Source organism: Polypterus senegalus, chromosome 3 (assembly GCF_016835505.1).
Source record: "Polypterus senegalus isolate Bchr_013 chromosome 3, ASM1683550v1, whole genome shotgun sequence".
NCBI classification, from domain to species: Eukaryota; Metazoa; Chordata; class Cladistia; order Polypteriformes; family Polypteridae; genus Polypterus; species Polypterus senegalus.
This window is the reverse complement of record NC_053156.1, coordinates 10,989,449-11,007,391: the sequence shown is the minus strand read 5'-3', so window position 1 is coordinate 11,007,391 and position 17,943 is coordinate 10,989,449. Positions and strand designations below refer to the sequence as shown.

Genomic DNA, 17,943 nt, shown 5'->3' with positions numbered 1-17,943 from the left:
GTGGTCCCTCATGAAGTCCCCATAACATCAAAATAAGGGGGGTGGTCCCCCCATGAAGTTCCGATCACATTAGAACAATAAGGGGGTGGTCCTGATTGCATCAAAGCAATGGAGGGGGGAGTAGCCCCCCATGAAATCCCAATAACATCGGGACTGCCCCCAGATCATCCATGAAGTCCAAACTACTTCAAAATAATAAGGGGGTGGTCCCGATTTCAATGAAGCAATGGAGGGGCGGCCCCTCATGAAGTCTCAATAACAACATAATAAGGGGGTGGTCCTCCATGAAGTCCCCATAACATCATAATAAGGGGGTGGTCCTCCATGAAGTCCCCATAAGATCATAATAAGGGGGTGGTCCCCCATGAAGTTCCGATCACATCAAAACAATAAGGGGTAATCCTCAGTGAAGTACTGATTGTGTGGAAGTTATGGGGGGTCCTCTGTGAAGTCCAAACTGCTTCAAAATAATAAGGGGGTGGTCCCGATCACATGTAAGTGCCCTCATGAAGTCCCCATAACATCAAAATAAGGGGATGGTCCCCCATGAAGTTCCGATCACATCAGAACAATAAGGGGGTGGTCCTGATTGCATTGAAGCAATGGAGGGGTGGCCCCCCATGAAGTCCCCATAACATCAAAATGAGGGGGCAGCCCCCCATGAAGTCCCAATAGCAGCAGAACAGTAAGTGGTGGTCCCTCCCATGAAACTCAGATCATGTCCAATCATACTGTCAAATGTAGCCATCCAGCACTCAACAAACATCAGGCCTCATTTACATATCATAGTCCATTGAAGAATTTCAATAAAAAAAATGTAAATTTTGCATGTGGATCAAGTAAATGCAGCCCACCATTTACCCGAACCTCCAATCCTTCAATTTAGAATCAGCTGCACATGACCAGAGCATCAACAGCGGCGTCTGTCCTCTTATTGTTTGGTTTGAGGGGGCCGTGTATCACCCCGCTGACACCAAAAGAGCCCCCTGAGGCCTCCTGACAGAAAGTTCTCAAGGAGTCTGGGAAGCTTCAAATAATAGGAAATCAACGATCCCACTCGAAGACCACCTACAACAACTTGCAGCTTATCCAGGCCCAGCTGCCTAAGAGCAGAACACAAGATGCTGGATGAGCCAGGTGCATCATGGGACTGACAGACATGGACTACTGTGACAGAGAAGAGGAGGCTGCGTGAGGACCTCATCCAGGTCTTCCAAGTCCTCAAACACAACACTAAAGTCAAACCAGCAACAGCTTAGGGGTGAATCGGGTACTCAAGGACACCAGTGGAGTGAAAGCAGGAAGAGTTGTGGGAGACATGGAGGAGCTCAACGTCGACAGCCTTTGAGATGAATATGGAGGAGCTATTGGGACAGCTTGAGCTATTAGCTAACCAAACGAGTGACAAACGGACTGAGGGGTCTCCTCTCACCAGTCACATTTCTTCTGTTCTTAATGCAGAAGCAGGCTGGGAGGGGCTTGACACTTGAGTGGCCACAGTTTGGGCGGGGCTTGACACTTTAGTCTCAGCTGACTAGGCGGGGTTATGTGCTTGAATGGCAGGGTGTGACAAAAAGCTTGAATGGCAGCTAATTGGGCGGGGCTACACGAATAAACAAACTCAGAAACCTTGTGAATGTTTAAGAATCTGTAGGGGACATTGGGACACCTGAGCCATTAGCCAAACAAACGAGTGACAAATGGACCAAGGGGTCTCCTTTCGCTTGTCACATTTCTTTTGTTCTTAATGCAGCAGCAGGCTGGGCGGAGCTTGCCACATGACTGGCTGAAGTTTGGGCGGGGCTTGACACTTTAGTCTCAGCTGACTAGGCGGGGTTATGTGCTTGAATGGCAGGGTGTGACAAAAAGCTTGAGTGGCAGTTGACTGGGCGGGGCTACACAAATAAACAAACTCAGAAACATTGAGAACATTTAAGAGGAATCTGGAGGGGACATTGGGACACCTGAGCCATTAGCCAAACAAACGAGTGACAATTTGACTGAGTGCCCACCTCCCTTCTGTTGTTAGATTCTGTTTGGCCACAACGCAGGAAGACATGAATGGCAAAAAAACAAAGACAACATTTAACGAGAAGAAGCAAACTGGTGGAAATGTGCGCGTATGGGGGCTACTTTGCTGCATCAGGTTCCTGGGCAGCTCACCATCACATAGCCCACTAGGAGTTCTTCACTTGAGGACAGCATGAGACCACCTGTCAAAGGATTGAAGCCCCTTGTGATACAGCAGTAAATCCACCAAGGAATGACTGAGAAGAACGAAATGGAGGGCTTTGAGGTGCCCCCCCATGAAAGTGAAAGCCTAAGGAGATGATGTGGGGGGATTGGTGCACACAATTCCCCTCCTTAAACGTCACACAGTGGCATGGAGGACTGGGCAAAACCTTCTGCCAGTCAATGTCCAAGAGCGCTAGGAAATGCCAACACTGAGGGGACAATTATTAGAGCCATGGGTGGGCTTACTGTGATGGTAATGCACAGCTGTTCATGTTCTGCACAACAACTAACTGCAAAGTCAATTCCATCGCCTTCACGTGTTTAGCTGAAGCTCAGAAAACGAACCCGGGGGGTACTTACTTTTGTGTTTGACTTCATTTGTGAAGCCTGTAGTGTGAGTGAGGGGCTCGTCACCAGGTGCAGCACCGCAGTGGACCCCAGCTGTGACTTTAAGATGAATTCTTCAACAAGAACATGGTGGGAAGGTGGGCACAGGTGGGCACTCATTAAGGGGAGATTTCACCCTAACACTACAGAAGCACAGCTAAGTGACAAAGGGGTTTTGGTGGGTGGACAGGAGGACGTTGGTGACCTTCCAGTCTTCCAGTGTCATTGGGGAGAAATCGGACAATCGGGACTGGCGAGTTTGCCAGCCGACCACTCAAAGCTGCGAGTCTGGGCTCAGCCACCACTCCGTCCTTTAAAGCCCCCTTCACTCGGACCCCATCTTCACGTGCCCAGTCCCAGTCAGGCACATTTGCCATTCATTGGCTTCTCTAATAAGGGGGTCTTACTGGGCAGTAAAGAAGTCAGTTTAAAGCAGTTAGCACTACCAGTGAGGACTTCAGTGCCCCCCGATGCCCAACACTTGAACTGTGCCTGAGAAGTATGAAGAACGCCCAAAAACGGCCCCCCCACATCATACCTGCTCCCAGAGGTGAGGGTCACCCAGGTTGAGGCTCCAGGACATGGCCAGATGGATGGAGGACAGCACGATCCCGCTGAGCACCGCCGCCCTCATGCGCACAGGCAGCAGCGTGTAGATGATGTAGATGAAGAAGACGGACCACCAGATGCCCTCAGAGGCAGTCCGGGGGGCCACCATGAGCACCCCGAGGACCTGCACCACAAAGAGAATGGCGATCACCAGGTAGCTGACAATCCACATGTAATCCTGATGGAAGCTGTTGCGGTTACAGAAGCCCATGAGGCCCAGGAACAGCAGCATGGCCACGGCCAGGACCGAGATGTAGCTCTTGTCCAGCGCCCCATGGACGCAGTGAAAGGCAAGCATGACTCCGCAGACGATGACCAGCACCCCCATGAGCATGGTCAGGCTGCTCTGATTAAGGCGAAAAAAGTAGCGCTGGTAGAGGCGTTCCAGCTTGGCCGACTGGAACTTCTTGGACTGGAACACCCGCAGCACCCGCTGCCAGCACTCGGCCGCCGTCACCGGCCCGCCGTCCTCCTCCTGCTCGTCGCCGCCCTTGCCGGCCTTCAGCTCCCCGTCCTCAAAGCCCAGGTCCACCGACTTGAGCCCCACGTCCACAGCGCCCGAGGTGCTGCTCTTGCCGTAGTGGTCCTCCTGCCAACCACATCGCAGGCCCAGGTTGCCCCCCGCGGGACGGCCGCGGAGGGGCTGCTGGGCCGGAGGGGCCGGCTCGTCCATGGCCTCTAGGTCGTGCAGACAGCTCATGTAGCGGGGGCCGCACAGGGACGAGGCCCGCTTCCTCTTGGATTTCTTGCCATTGCGCTCCCCCCAGGCTGTTTTACGCTCGTCCACTTTGGGCACTAGGATCCCACTGAACCAGGACATCCTGCAGTGGGCAAGAGAAGACAAGAAAAAGCAACCGTGAGGCCCGGCAGCTCACCCATATCCTCAAACCCCACCTCAATGTCACGCTTGCCGTCCCACTGGACCCTCTGTTCAGCAAACCCCCTCCCCCACCCCTCGCACCTCCAGCAGCCGCTGGCACAGAATAGAACGCTGTACACCTGGAGCCATAAGTGGGCACCATCTGGTCACCCCGCCAACTCCTACAAGTCAGCCTAAGGAACTCCAGCCATCGAGCTGCACTCCCAATGAAAGCCACGGCCCTTCCAAGATGTCACCTCCTCTCCTTCTGCTCTCACCTCTGGACATCCCACTGCCCGCTCTCTTGATCCTGTTCCCATCTGTCACCTCAAGTCACATATTGCCGAAACTGCATTTGGATGTCCCACCCCATGGCCTCGTGGACCACTTCTGTGCTCACACCGTCCAGCTTCTCCTGGCACACGCCTTTGTTATCTGAAAACAACTGGGAGGACTTCCAGCTTTGCTCCAGAAACCCCCACTCACTCTCTCTGGACTTCACCCTTGGTTACCCGCCTTGCAGCACCCCTGGAAGGACCCCCGAGTTTTGACAAGCAACCCTCTGTGGTCATCAGGCACCTTTTAATCTGCCAATCACCCTCACCACTTATGCCTTCATCCCCTCATCAACATTCCAAATTCTGATAGATATGAAAGGCACTATATTATAGATAGATAGATAGATAGATAGATAGATAGATAGATAGATAGATAGATAGATAGATAGATATGAAAGGCACTATATGATAGATAGATGATAGCTAGATAGATAGATAGATAGATATGAAAGGCACTATATTATAGATAGATAGATAGATAGATAGATAGATAGATAGATAGATAGATAGATAGATAGATAGATAGATAGATAGACAGGTGCTAATCAACATGCAACATGTCACTCTCTGAAACCACAATTAGTGACAGACATGACAGGTGTTACCAAGGCACTATATTAAAGGTTTACAGAGACCTTGTTGTCCTGTGCCCTGTGACATTTTTACTTGTGTGTGCCAATCATCATGTAACCCGTGGCCGCTCTCCAGGCTGTGCCTGCTTCTCACGGTGGCACACGCCATGACAGTGGCTGTACAAAACAAAAACCAACTGACTAATTGACTGAGGCAGCAGACTATCGTTCACGTGACCTGCAGTGTACGTGGCATCTGTCATCAACAGCAATGCAAGTTTTAATAATAACAATTCCTAATTTTTTTGTCACATACATAGTTATACAGGACAACACGCAGTGCAATTCATCTTCTCGCATACCCCTTGAGGTCAGAGCGCAGGGTCAGCCATTGTACAGCACCCCTGGAGCTTTTGAAGGGTAAGGGCCTCGCTCAAGGGCCCAGCAGAGTAGCATCTCTTTTGGCAGTGACGGGGACTCGAACCGGCAACCTTCAGGATGCCAGTGCAGATCCTTAGCCTCACTCCGCCCTCTAAGTGTGGTCTCGATGGCACAGGTAAGCACATCTGCACGCGTCTGCCTGTCTACCAGGCTGGGTCATCTGCATGTCTGCCAGTCTGAGTGCCCACCTGTCTGCTTTTGCCTACTATACCGTTTGGAGGGCAATGAGCCCTGGGGGTGCTCTGATGTGCCCAGCGTGACAGGTCAAGCCCTCAGTGCCTACCTGGACCGGCGGCCATACCTCCACAGCACCAGGGAGAGAGAGATCTATTTTTCAGTGGCAGGGCTGTGAGGCTTTTGGTTAAAGTGAATTTCATCCAGTCATCCATTTTCAAACCCACTAACTGTGAGCAGGGTGGCAGGACAGCTTGTGCCCATCCCGGTAGTGTAGCAAATGCGTGCGCACACACACACACGTACATTGATATAATGTGCTCGGCTCTTCCTCCATCAACTGACTCATCGATCGTCAGGCTTAGAAAGGCTAAAGCAGAATGAAGGCGCTATATACGGGGAGCAGCCACAGCTAAGGCACTTCATCCCATAGATGTTGAGAGATGACCACAAAGACCAGCTGGACACTGATGATGGCTGCTGTTTCTCTTCGGCGTGTGCTGGACGGACGAGCTGACGTGTCGCTTCTAGTATGAATTAGCGGTCAGTGCGGTTAACTGACCACTGACACTGGGCAGCTATTTTTAGGGCACAAGACCTCAAAAATTGGAAGGGGCAGGGCAGTTCAGCTGAGGGTCGACGTCCCCCTAACCACACTGCCCCCCCCCCAAATACCAGCCCCTCCATGGCCTTGTTCAGCATCTCCCCTATTGCTGACTGTTCTCTCTGTGGTAAGATTGGGAAAGACTTTCATTCTAATCAGGTGACACTTGCAGAAAGCCAGGAAGGTCAGAAAGTGAGGGTGAGGAGGAGGAGGAGGACGAGAAGGGTGCCAGCGCAACGGCGTGTGCACAAGGACGGCGAGCTAACCTGGAAGGCTTCCGCTTCTTCTTTGCAGGCTGCCCACTCTGGCTGGAAAAGGCATTTATCCTTGTTACTTTGACCCAAAGCGTGTGCGGGTGGGCAGTGTGCCGCCGGTGGGCGCAGAGCAACGTGCTGGAGAAGACACACACAAAAGCAGGCTGGCGTCGTCAAGGGGGCTGAGGGCAGAAAACAGAAAAGAGAGAAATAGAAAAATAAACAACAAGTGACCTGCAGTAAGGCAAATAAAGCTGGGGGGGGGCATCAAGGGGGCTTCTAACTACTTCTAGAACTGTAGGCTTGACCTCTGAACCGGTTCAAACTGGGCTGACACACCTGAAGACTTGAACTGGGTCAAGTGGTGCCCAACTTCCTCAGACCGGTCATGCAGTGTGCCACCCCAGACATGGTGCCCATTTTCTGAATTGCAGATGACCGGGAACTTGTCCATCGCTGGGCACACTCACCCACACACACACACAGAGTGTGCCAACTTTGAAAACTCGCACAGGGTGAGTGTGCCAACTTTGAAAACTCGCACAGACACAGGAGCAACATGCATAGATATCAAGCAGGCTTGGGATATGTGTGAGCAGTGAAGCACTAACCACTGCGCCACCATGCCACCCCACATTATAAAACCCTCACGCCTCCAAGACTCCCCTGTGATGTGCCTGCCCTCAAACTGGGAATGATTGGGACATAGGAAGGCAGTGTGGACCTCAAGCCCTGAGGTTGTGGGTTCAAATCCCACTTCTGACACCACGTGACTTCACCTGTCTGGGCTCTGAATGGAAAAACAAAAGAAATGAAACATTTGAAAGATACAAATGGTTTTAAGTCACCCTCGACAAACTTACAAGCGGAAGCAACGAGGACCCGCAAAAAGACAGCATGCACATCAACCACAAAAGAAATACCAGAAGTCGGGCACAAGTAAGCCCTCCCATGAGCTGGAAAGCCCCTCGGTGAGACCTCCACCCCCTTTGAAAATGAAAAAACATGAAAGGTGGGGAGCTACAAAAGGTGCCATATTGGAGAAGGGCCAGTGTCCCCATGAAATGCCCAGGTAGGCCTGCCTCAGCGGACTCCACTGTCCCTCCATTTGAGCAGGCAGGGTGGCGCAGTGGTTAAGGCTTTGGACTTCAAGCCCCAATGCTTGGGTTGAATCCCACCACTGACACCACATCGTGACCCTGAGAAAGTCACTTCACCTGCCTGTGCTGCAAGTGGAAAACCAAAAGAAATGGAACATTTGAGAGATACGTGGTTGGTTTCAAGAGGACAAAACCAAACAACAACAACAACAATAACAATAAAAATAATAACAACAACAACAATAATAACAACAATAATAGTAATAACATATTGATGAACCTCACAAATACACAAGTTAGGCAACGTGGGCCCTCAACCTGCAATTCCACTGAAAAGGAAACAACACACGCTGAGCAAGCGCAAGCTCTCCTGTGGGATAGAAAGCCCCCCGGGTGCGACCGCCTCCCTCCACTTAACTCATCTCAGTCTTAAAAATGATTAACATGAATGATGGAGAGCCATGAAAGGCACCACATAGATACGAGCAAGTGCCCCTTTGAACCACCCAGGTACCCCCCGCCTCATCGGACTCCGCTCGGGCAGGCAGTGTGGCATAGTGGTCGAGGCTTTAGATGTCAAACCCTGAGGCCGTACATTCAAATCCCACTGCTGACACCACGTGACCCTGAACAAGTCACTTCTCCTGCTTGTGCTCCAAAAGAAATGGAACCACCGAGTGCATCTCAAACGGTGCAAGTCACCTTGGATAAAGACGTCAGCCAAATAAACGGAGCTGAACAACGTGTCCCCCGGGACTCACTGCGCCGATTCAAGTCCTCACTTTTATGCTTTATGACACTGCTGCAACTTCAAATGACCGTGAAGATGCGTCAGAATGGGGACTGGTGGCCAGTGTGATGAACGCCAATGTAAACACATTGCGTGTTGTGGCTTACAGACTCGTCCAGTGTGGCACAGCAGTTAAGGCTTTGGACTTCAAACAGTTCAAATCTCACTAGTGACAGACACCATGTGACCCTGAGCGAGTCGCGTCACAAAAGAAGCAACAAAAGAAATTAAACCAAGTGCATCTCAAATGCCGTAAGTCGCCTTGGATAAGTCCTTCATTTGCAGACCTGCTGTGGCGCAGTGCCATGCCACTCACACAAGCTCAGGTGACATCAGCAGGTTCCTCCATAACCTTCTAGTATACAGGAGAGCCCGCCAAGCCGTGGCCCAACATTGTCACTTCTCATATATGTATCATGTTCTGCTGGCATCAGCACCCCATGCTGACGGCAGTGCCCTCCCGCACCATGCTGTTTGCTGTTGGCCTGGTGGGTTCGAGTCCCAGCGGGCACAGAGTGAACCGCGTACAAGTGTGGCCTTCTCAGCTCAACTGGCTTTTTCTCAAAACTCAGACCGGCTGCAGTGTAAGCAAATGTGGGAATGAATGCGAACGTACCAAGCCGTGGACTGACAAGACATCTTGGTGCCAATTCCTGCCTGGCTTCTGTGTTTCTCGGCTCAGTGTGTCAACGCCCCTGTGGTGAAGGAAGTAGGCTCAGGAAAAAATGGACGGATCTGACTAAAAGGCCAGCCTAAAAATGTCACTGCTTGGCCAGTATCAGGTGCCAACTGGGCAGCAGAAGGCCCCAGGCGGCGTGAAGCCCCAAACGCGGCCCCCTCAACCTTCCAACGCTAATCCAACAAGGAATCGCAACACAAAATGAGCAGAAAGAGCGCCGCGAGTGAGCGCCTGATGCTCGGGGCGGAGAGGCCAGCCAGCGCCTTCGGAGGGGCGGGGAGGGCGGCGGACTGGCAGGACAAATGCTCGGCTTGGGGGAAATGAAGGGGGCTTCACGCCGCTCGGCCACACGCCACCCGGAATCGCCTTCACTTCACTTCATTTCCCCAGCTCGGGTCGGACAGCTGCCGCATTGTTGATGGACCAAAAATAGATTTCCTCCCCATCGCCGTCTTTTCCTCCACTTGGCGAGAACTTGGAGCGGCCGGAGCCGGATCCTGTTTACGCAGATGCGTAGTGACCACGCACATCAAGATGCCATGTCCAGGCTCTGGGTGCCCCCCGCACGCCCACAGGGGCCACTCCGGCGTGCGCCGATGCCCTCAGAAGAAGAAGAAGTGATGAGGGCGGTCGACAGAAAGTTATATAATGGAGCCCCGGTTCGATTCGACTCGACTGCGGCCCGAGCCAAGCGAGCGCCCTTCGCGTGTGACAGGCGGAGGCTCCCGCCGCCGAACTCGGGCTCCGCTCGCGTGATTCGCGGATGCTGCCATCGCAGAGCTCGCCCCCTTCGAATAAAAAAAAAAAAAAAAAAACGCCAACTCGGTCTCCATAGCGCCGAAAAAGCGAGAGAAACGCACGCGAAGGCTCGCGCGGGTCCCTGCGCGTCTTTCCCTTTTCCCTTCTCCCTCCCCGAGCGAGGGCTTCTCATTCACCCCCGCCGATGCCCGAGCTTGCTGCATTCCGCAAAGCCGCCCCCGCCTCCCGACCGGCTGCTCGGTTGCTTGCTCGCTCGCCAACCAGCCCTCTGGTATCTTCGCCTTGGCTGCGATTTCGCGGCCGCTTACCCACGAGTGGAGCGTGTCATGAGATAACGGGCCCGGAGGGTCGCCGGCGCGGTGCAGATGCAGCCCGTGTCTTTGCGCTGGAAAGAGAGCGCGACCCACGCCCCCTGTCAAGCTAGAGCTCGGCGGCTCCCGCCCGAGGTGACATCCCCGCTGCAGGCTCCGAGGACGCCCGAAGGATACACGCTGCGCTGTGCTGCGCTGCGCTGCACTGCCCACTCACCGCGACTGCGCGTGGGATCCTGCCGTGTGCGCCCGTTGGGGATGGCAGAGCCGAGGAGTAGCAGTCCTCCACCGGGGTCGTTCTCTCTCTCTCTGTCTCTCGCTCTGTCTCCCTCTCTCTTCCCTCTCTCTCTCTCTCTCTCGCTCTCTCTCAGGTTGGCTCACTCGCGCGCACGTAGCGCCCCTACAGGACGGGCTGGCGACTGCAGCTCCTCACATCGCGTCGCTCTCTGAAGTGCTGCAGATGCGCCCCCTAGCCTTCCTCCAGTCCGCCTGTTGCTGCCATGATTACCCGCGCTGTCCCGTTCCGGAGTAACTGAGTGCCGTGCCGTTTCGTCGCGCAAGCGCAGTAGGGGCCACGAGAGAGGCGGGAGGGACGTCGGCGAACGAGAAGGCAGGTAGTTAGCAGCCCCCTGTCCGCGCCGCCGCCGCCGCCCCCTTTATCCCAAACTCGCACACCTTTCCCTTTCAAAAAGGCTTCCTTCCGAGCTCGAGGCTGCCAGAAGCCAAGGTCACGCCGGCCCCGAAATGCGTCCCCAGACGCCAGCGCCTGGCGGGGACATTAGGGCACCGCTCGGACCTTATCTTTGTTTTCCAAATAATATTTATGGTGCCGCATGCTCCATGATTCCTGCTTGTTTAACGTTTATGCAGAGTCATGCCTCGCTGGCAAGTGTGCTGATAAACCCTGCTGGCGGAGAATTCCTATTTTTAATGTCACTTTGTGCAAAGCGCCTGGCACCATACGGCCCACTTGGGGCCCTGCTGTGTTTCTCCAGGATTCCCTGTGGTCCTCGGGGTCCATTCTCAATCCTTGTCACTTGTGCTAGTAGACGAGGCTTCAGAAGACGAATGGACGTTGACCTTGAGGAGGGACTCCATGTACACAAACAAACCCTTACTGCGTGTTTTATCCAAGGGGCTTCACTTGACCAAAAAACTGCCCGCTGATGGACCTCCATATTTACAGTTGGAGCACAGACTGGTAAAGTGACTTGCTTTTGTCCAGCGGCCAGCACCTTGGCCTTCAGGCCACAGTGCCCGCCTGTTTTATGTGTGGAACGCCACCCTGGCAGGTCCCCAATTTGCGGTGGTCCTCTTTGGTGTTCCCCTGGAGGCTCCTCGTTCATGGCATATACCAGCTTCACAGGGTCTCTCACCTCGAGGGCAGTTTTGCAGTGGACGTGGATGGACACAGTGAGACTGAGGGTCCAGCGGGCACAGGACAGATTAGCAGGGTGCAAGTATGGCCACCACTCTGGCCAGCTGTGAGCTCTTCAGTAGCCGACTCTACTGGGGCGGAGGGGGGGGATTTGAGTGGGCAGATAGTCCTGATTTCTTCTTCAACGTAAGGAGAGGACAACTCAAGAGTGGGATGTGAATTCTGAAGGGTCCCCCATAGCCCCCCACTTTGTCTGAATAGACCACTCATTTCTTCTATGACCAATAAGAAGAGCTTTGCTGGCGACGCTGGTCTGCTGCATTTCTTCAAAGGCCAGTTTGTTTAAAGTATAAAATGGTCAACACCCTCACAGGACTGGCACACCTGATCCGGTGGGCCCGCCGTCCCTGGGAGCCGATCACGGGGTCCACAGCCCGCTAAGTACAGAAATCTGACAGACATGCTGTTCAGTAACCTACTGGGAACTGCCGGGCACAAACGCTAAGACGCTGCTGCCCGCACTTCCCGTATTACAGCTGCGCTCCGCGATAAGGGGTGTGACAGTCAGTGACAGTGCGGGGGGCACACGGGGGTCACTGCATGCAGCTGGTGTGCACTCGGCCGGGGGCGGGATTTCTTATCTATACTGGTCAGCAGATGAACTTTCAGTTTCATTGGCTGTTTAGCATAGTGTTGCCTGGCAACACACCTCCATTCAAAAGGCCATAGGTGCTCTGTCAATCACTTTCAAACAAAAAAAAATGTAAACAGTTACTACGGCAACCAGTAAAGACAGGGAAAAAATGCAAAAGCTGAAACCCCCGGCATAACCTGTTGTCTTTGGTGTGTGGCGTCTCAATGTGTGCCAGCTCCTGCGCCCCCTTCCCACCCTGCACTTGTGGTGTCTCTGGTGCCCACTGAGGGTGTGTGCCGCTGGCCACAGCTCTGCCTGGGGTCTCAGGGGCTACTGCTCCCTGTCCACACTAATGTCAAGCTGCTTCATGCCATCCTTCTTTAGTTGGACTTGGAGGTCGGATGGGCCAGAAGCTGAAAACTCATAGAGCAGGTTGGAATGTGTTAACCCTCTTATTAAAGGGAAATCCCACAGTGAAGCACACTGCCATCTGTGCCTACAGGTGGAGCCTCACCCACGGCGAGTGGCATCAGACAGAGCGGAGAGTGGTCTGCGTGGGGTGACGTGGCAGACAGAAAGAACATTGAAGAATTGGCGGCACACAAATATGTCCATGTGTTTAAAATTAAAAAAAGATCACTTTACAGCCGACTGCTGCTCCAGATTAACCGAAAAAATAATCCCCGTGTTCTATTAGGACAGGCGCTGATCCCACCAGTGGGAATTCTGAACTGCCTCGCAAAATGTGGACAGACATGACAGTGCAGACATTATGAACATCTGAAGGGTAAAACTGGTAAGAGGTCCGATTTCAGCATCACCTCGTAAACTGCAGGATATACGTGGACAGAAATGAAAGGCTAGATAGATAGATAGATAGATAGATAGATAGATAGATAGATAGATAGATAGATAGATAGATATGAAAGGCGCTGATAGATAGATAGATAGATAGATAGATAGATATGAAAGGCGCTATATGATAGATAGATAGATAGATAGATAGATAGATAGATAGATAGATAGATAGTGTACTCAGGATAAAAGATGTTTTTCTTTTGGACGCCTCTGAGGTCGCCTCGACTCCATGAGTGGGCCACGTCCTCAGGGTCCGTGATGTAAGCTGCCACTGTCTGAGTCGTGTGACCTGAATGTTCTGTTAACAGAACAGCATGCAGGTGCCGATGAGCTCATCAGATCAGGAGGGCCGGTGATTCGTTTGTTTTTCAAGAGACCATTACTGGTGGGACAGTCAAACGTGTTGTTGTTGTTGAAGAGTGTTGGCTGCTGGGGGTCTTCAAATGTGAATGAAGGTGCTAGAGAAGGTGCTCCCACCATGATCATGTATGCTGCATATTCAAGCCTGGGTGATCTGTCAAGGGTGTACGCTTTCATGAAGATGTGAAATGAGGGCTTGGGTCTTGAGGATGTTTCACGGTTAGCTAGAAGTAATTTCACTATCCACCACTCAGAGCGTGGGCACTTATCAGTTGTCCAATGGTGGCTAATGGAACCTCTTCTTGGTGGCACAGTGGCACAGTCGCAGTAAGGAGAGCCAGGTCCCTGTGTGGCGTTTGCACGTCCTCGTCGTGTGTGTGGGAGCTCACTTGGTCCTAGAGTGTGTGTTTGATGTGTGTGTCTGTTTGTCCTGCAATGGACTGGTACCCAGTCCAGGGTTTCTTCCTGCCTTTTGCCATTTGCTCTCCAGCACCCCTGGTCTGAATTAAGTGGGTTAGAAGATGACATAACAACATCTTAGCATAAAGATGACATTTCTGAGGGAGATGTCACATTGCTTTCACAGGACGCACAGACAGACAGAGTGTTGTCACCAAGCGTGCCTGAGTTTGTGTGGTGGTCATGTAGCCAGACACATCGCCAACTGCAAACAACAAGAAGGTGTGGAGTTTTAAAAATTTTTTTCTGCTATGCCGTGATGATCCTGATTTAGCGGGTGAAAAGCTGCAGGAGACACAGAGGGTGGGTTGTGAAGGAAGCCAGGGTGCAAGGACCAGCAAGGGATGGTGGTGTTTTTTGGGGCATGTGGGGCACAGGCATAGAAAGTGTGGAAAGCCTTTTGAAAGACCCTGATATTAGAACTCACTCTCCTCTTCAGGCTTGCTGGACCACTGCAGAAGTTTCATTCATCACTTGGAGAAAAATATTGAAGCTGGCATTGAATGGGGCAAGAAGAAAAGCGGACCAGCCAGAGCAGATGGTTGTTAAAATAGCAAGGGAAGTCATCTGGGAATATTAGGGGCTTGGATCAGTGTCTGCCAGAAGAGCCTGACATTCAGGTGGCATCTAACGTGGCAACATGGAGCTTGTGGTAGAGTACCTGTCGGTTTTTGGAAGTGGGCAACTCGCAGAGCACCACCTCCAGCGCTGAGAAGACTCGGCAGCATCTCCACTCCCCTTGGTCCACTCCACATTCTATGGGGGGGCCCCGTCGAGAGCATTCTGCCCGTCTGGTTTGGGAACTGCAGTGCCTTTGACCGTGGAGTCTGTGGTCAAGGTCAGGAATGACCGGTCTCGAAAATAAAGGATGAGACACCAAACAACACCTCTTGGGTTCTTCAAGCTTTGGACTAAACTACAGGTTCGGTTTCGGGGTCTCCTTGTTCAGGTGGGTCACTCTGGCTGCACAAGAGGCCTCCTTCAGGGCTTTTTATAGCTGCAGAACCAGAAGCAGCACTGGGCGGGAAGAAGGAGAAGAGAAGGTTAGTGCCTCGGACCACCAAGAGTCCACACCAACTTGCAGACACACCGTCCTGAGCTCCAGTGAAGGGATTCATACGTTCAAGCCACAGTCCTCCAAAACACAGGTGACTCCTCCATCTCTCCTCCCGACTCAATGCCCCTGGAGTCTTCTTTTATGCCAGACCCGGCGTCAAATGACCACAGCCTGGCAGCACTTCCAGGTCAGGGATGGAACCTCCTTCCAAGTGTACACCTTTCTCTATTTCCTCCAGTGGAACCCACACACCCTGACAGGGCTGCTCAAACAGACTACATTTCCCAAGGTGCCCTGCAGGAGTCAGAATGAGAGCTCCCCACCTGAGAGAAGCTGCCACCTAGCATAATGGAGGATTAAATAGCCCCCAAGACACTGCAGATAAACCTGGCCAGGGCGCCTGTCCATCCATCTACGGCCTCCCATCCAGGTAAGGAACCTTCCTTCCTGCCCTGCTGGTCAGGATGCCAGTCCACCCATCTTAGCATTCACATACCCCCTCCACCATCCCAGTGGGTTATTACATACCTCAGTTGAGCCCTCTGATGTGCATGCATGACAAGTCAGACAAAATCATTGAGACCCCTCCGCCCACCATTGAAGACATCTCCATCACGTGGCACATCCTCAGAACCTACAGCATTGTGAAGGACCTCCGCTCCCACCTGCTCCACAGTTTTCTTGGTCCCACTTCCATCTGGCAGAAGGTGCTGTAGCATCCATACCTATTCTGGAAAGTTCTGCCACAGCTTGTACTACTTGGTGGTACAAACAAGCCTGGCCTAGATTGAGATGGGAGGAAGGTGTGGGACCATCACACCTGAAATACCACAGGAAAAAAACAAAAATGTGGCCCAAGGCCGAGGTGTCACCCGCTTAGTGCTCACTGAGGCACACAAACTCACCTCACGCTGTGTCACCGTAAGTCTGGGGGCCACCCTAATGACCTGCGGATTGGCGGAAGTAGAACGTTTTGGTGGTCCCTCTTGGCGAGTTCAAGCATCCTGATGTGTTATTAACAGACAATCAGAGAGCGGGCAGGGGGGCAGTGCCCCCTACGGAGAATCGGGTGTTCAGATTTATGAAATATGACCATTGAGCGGAGGTGCTGTTTCTCGTGGAGTTTTTGAGTTTAGTTGGAGAGTGTGGGAGGTGGCGCCGGGGTGGCCCTTAGAGTTTTGCCCATTCAGATTTATTAGTATTTGATCATCAAGTGGGGGTGGGGTCCCCCAGGGTTTTCGAGCGTCCATATTTACTACTAACATACAGTCGGAGATTGGGGGGGGGGCACCTTAGAGTTTTGAGCTTTCAGATTTATTACCATTAGAGCAGAGAGTGGGGGTTGGGTTCCTCCTGGGGTCTTTCAAATGTCCATATTTGCTATTAACATATGATTATACAGTGGGGGGTCCCTTGTCACATTAAATCGGGGAAAGGGGGTCCATTTAGAGTTGCGGCTGTTTGATAGATAGATAGATAGATAGACAGATAGATAGATAGATAGATAGATAGATAGATAGATAGATAGATAGATAGAAAGGCACTATATGATAGATAGATAGATAGATAGATAGATAGATAGATAGATAGATAGATAGATAGATAGAAAGGCACTATATGATAGATAGATAGATAGATAGATAGATAGATAGATAGATAGATAGAAAGGCACTATATAATAGATAGATAGATAGATAGATAGATAGATAGATAGATATGAAAGGCACTATATAATAGATAGATAGATAGATAGATAGATAGATAGATAGATAGATACATAGATAGATACTTTATTAATCCCAAGGGGAAATTCACATAATCCAGCAGCAGTATACTGATACAAAGAAACAATATTAAATTAAATAGTAATAAAAATGAAAAGAATTAAAATAAAATTAATGTTCGCATTTACTCCCCCGGGTGGAATTGAAGAGACGCATAGTGTGGGGTCTCCTCAGTCTGTCACTGAAGCTACTCCTCTGCCTGGAGATGATCCTGTTCAGTGGATGCAGTGGATTCTCCATGATTGACAGGAGTTTGCTTAGTGCCCGTCGCTCTGCCACAGATGTCAAACTGTCCAACTTTACTCCTACAATAGAGCCTGCCTTCTTAACAAGTTTGTCCAGGCGTGAGACGTCTCTCTTCTTTATGCTGCCTCCCCAGCACAGCACCGCGTAGAAGAGGGCGCTCGCCACAACCGTCTGGTAGAACATCTGCAGCATCTTATTACTGATGTTGAAGGATGCCAACCTTCTCAGAAAGTATAGTCTGCTCTGACCTTTCTTACATAGAGCATCAGTATTGGCAGTCCAGTCCAATTTGTCATCCAGTTGACATTTTCTAGCAGCCCATCGAAAAGCAGAGACTGGGCTCACATTCAGACTGGACTGGCGCCGCCCCGTCTGGGGGCACACCAAAGGGCAGCCCGAGGATTCGCCACGACGTATAAAGAAACCTGCGCCCCGTCCTGATGTTTGGCTTTTCTGCATCAAAGTCTTTGGAAGAGAATTGCACCGTGAGAGTAACGGGCGACACAAGAGGAGATGCTGCTGGCAAGCACAGAAAGACAAGCCGCGCCCGCCATTGGTTTGTTGACTGTCGTTTTAGGATTGATGAGGTCAGGAACAGCGAAACAAACACGAAAATTCACTTTGGGGTCAGACACCACACTGAAAATGTGTGCCAGCCAGCTCGGTGGGCTCCTTTGGCGTTTGGTCTCCCTTTTCTCTGAATTTGCAGAAGGCTGCCCATCCTGGGTGGTCCCCATGCCAAAGTAATGCCATTGCTGCGATCCCAAGGACTTCACACCTCAAACATCATGAAGACCTCTGAGAGGCTGGTCACAGATCATGGATGCCCTGATCTTCAAGCTCAACAGAGCCCACTCCCACTTGGGCAAAACTGGCACCACAGCCAGGCTCGTCAACATGGGCTATAGACCACCTGACTGACAGACAGTGGCTTGTGAGGCTGCAGGTGTCAGAAATGGTGCTGTGTCATGGTGGAGATGGTCATGCCCCCTTCTTGTTTACCCCACTACACAGCGGACTTCCAGCACAATTCCAGTGCTTGGCACCTACAGACA

General features: G+C 51.8%; 1 protein-coding gene across 4 annotated transcripts in view; it reads right to left on the bottom strand.

Moving 5' to 3' along the window:
- Positions 1 to 10,470, bottom strand: part of adcy6a (adenylate cyclase 6a) — a 63,404-nt gene extending 52,934 nt beyond the window's left edge. The window contains exons 1-3 of one of the 4 annotated variants that reach the window (XM_039746590.1): positions 10,330 to 10,470; positions 6,486 to 6,655; positions 3,161 to 4,052 (exon numbers count right to left, since the gene is read on the bottom strand). In XM_039746590.1, coding sequence (XP_039602524.1) covers positions 3,161 to 4,051 — 891 coding nt within the window. In that variant the 5' untranslated portion in view covers position 4,052; positions 6,486 to 6,655; positions 10,330 to 10,470. Of the gene's footprint in view, positions 1 to 3,160; positions 4,053 to 6,485; positions 6,656 to 8,979; positions 9,205 to 10,109; positions 10,275 to 10,329 lie in introns of those variants that run through there. The other 3 variants (XM_039746591.1, XM_039746592.1, XM_039746593.1) reach the window with 3 other exon arrangements.
- Positions 10,471 to 17,943: the final 7,473 nt, after the last annotated feature.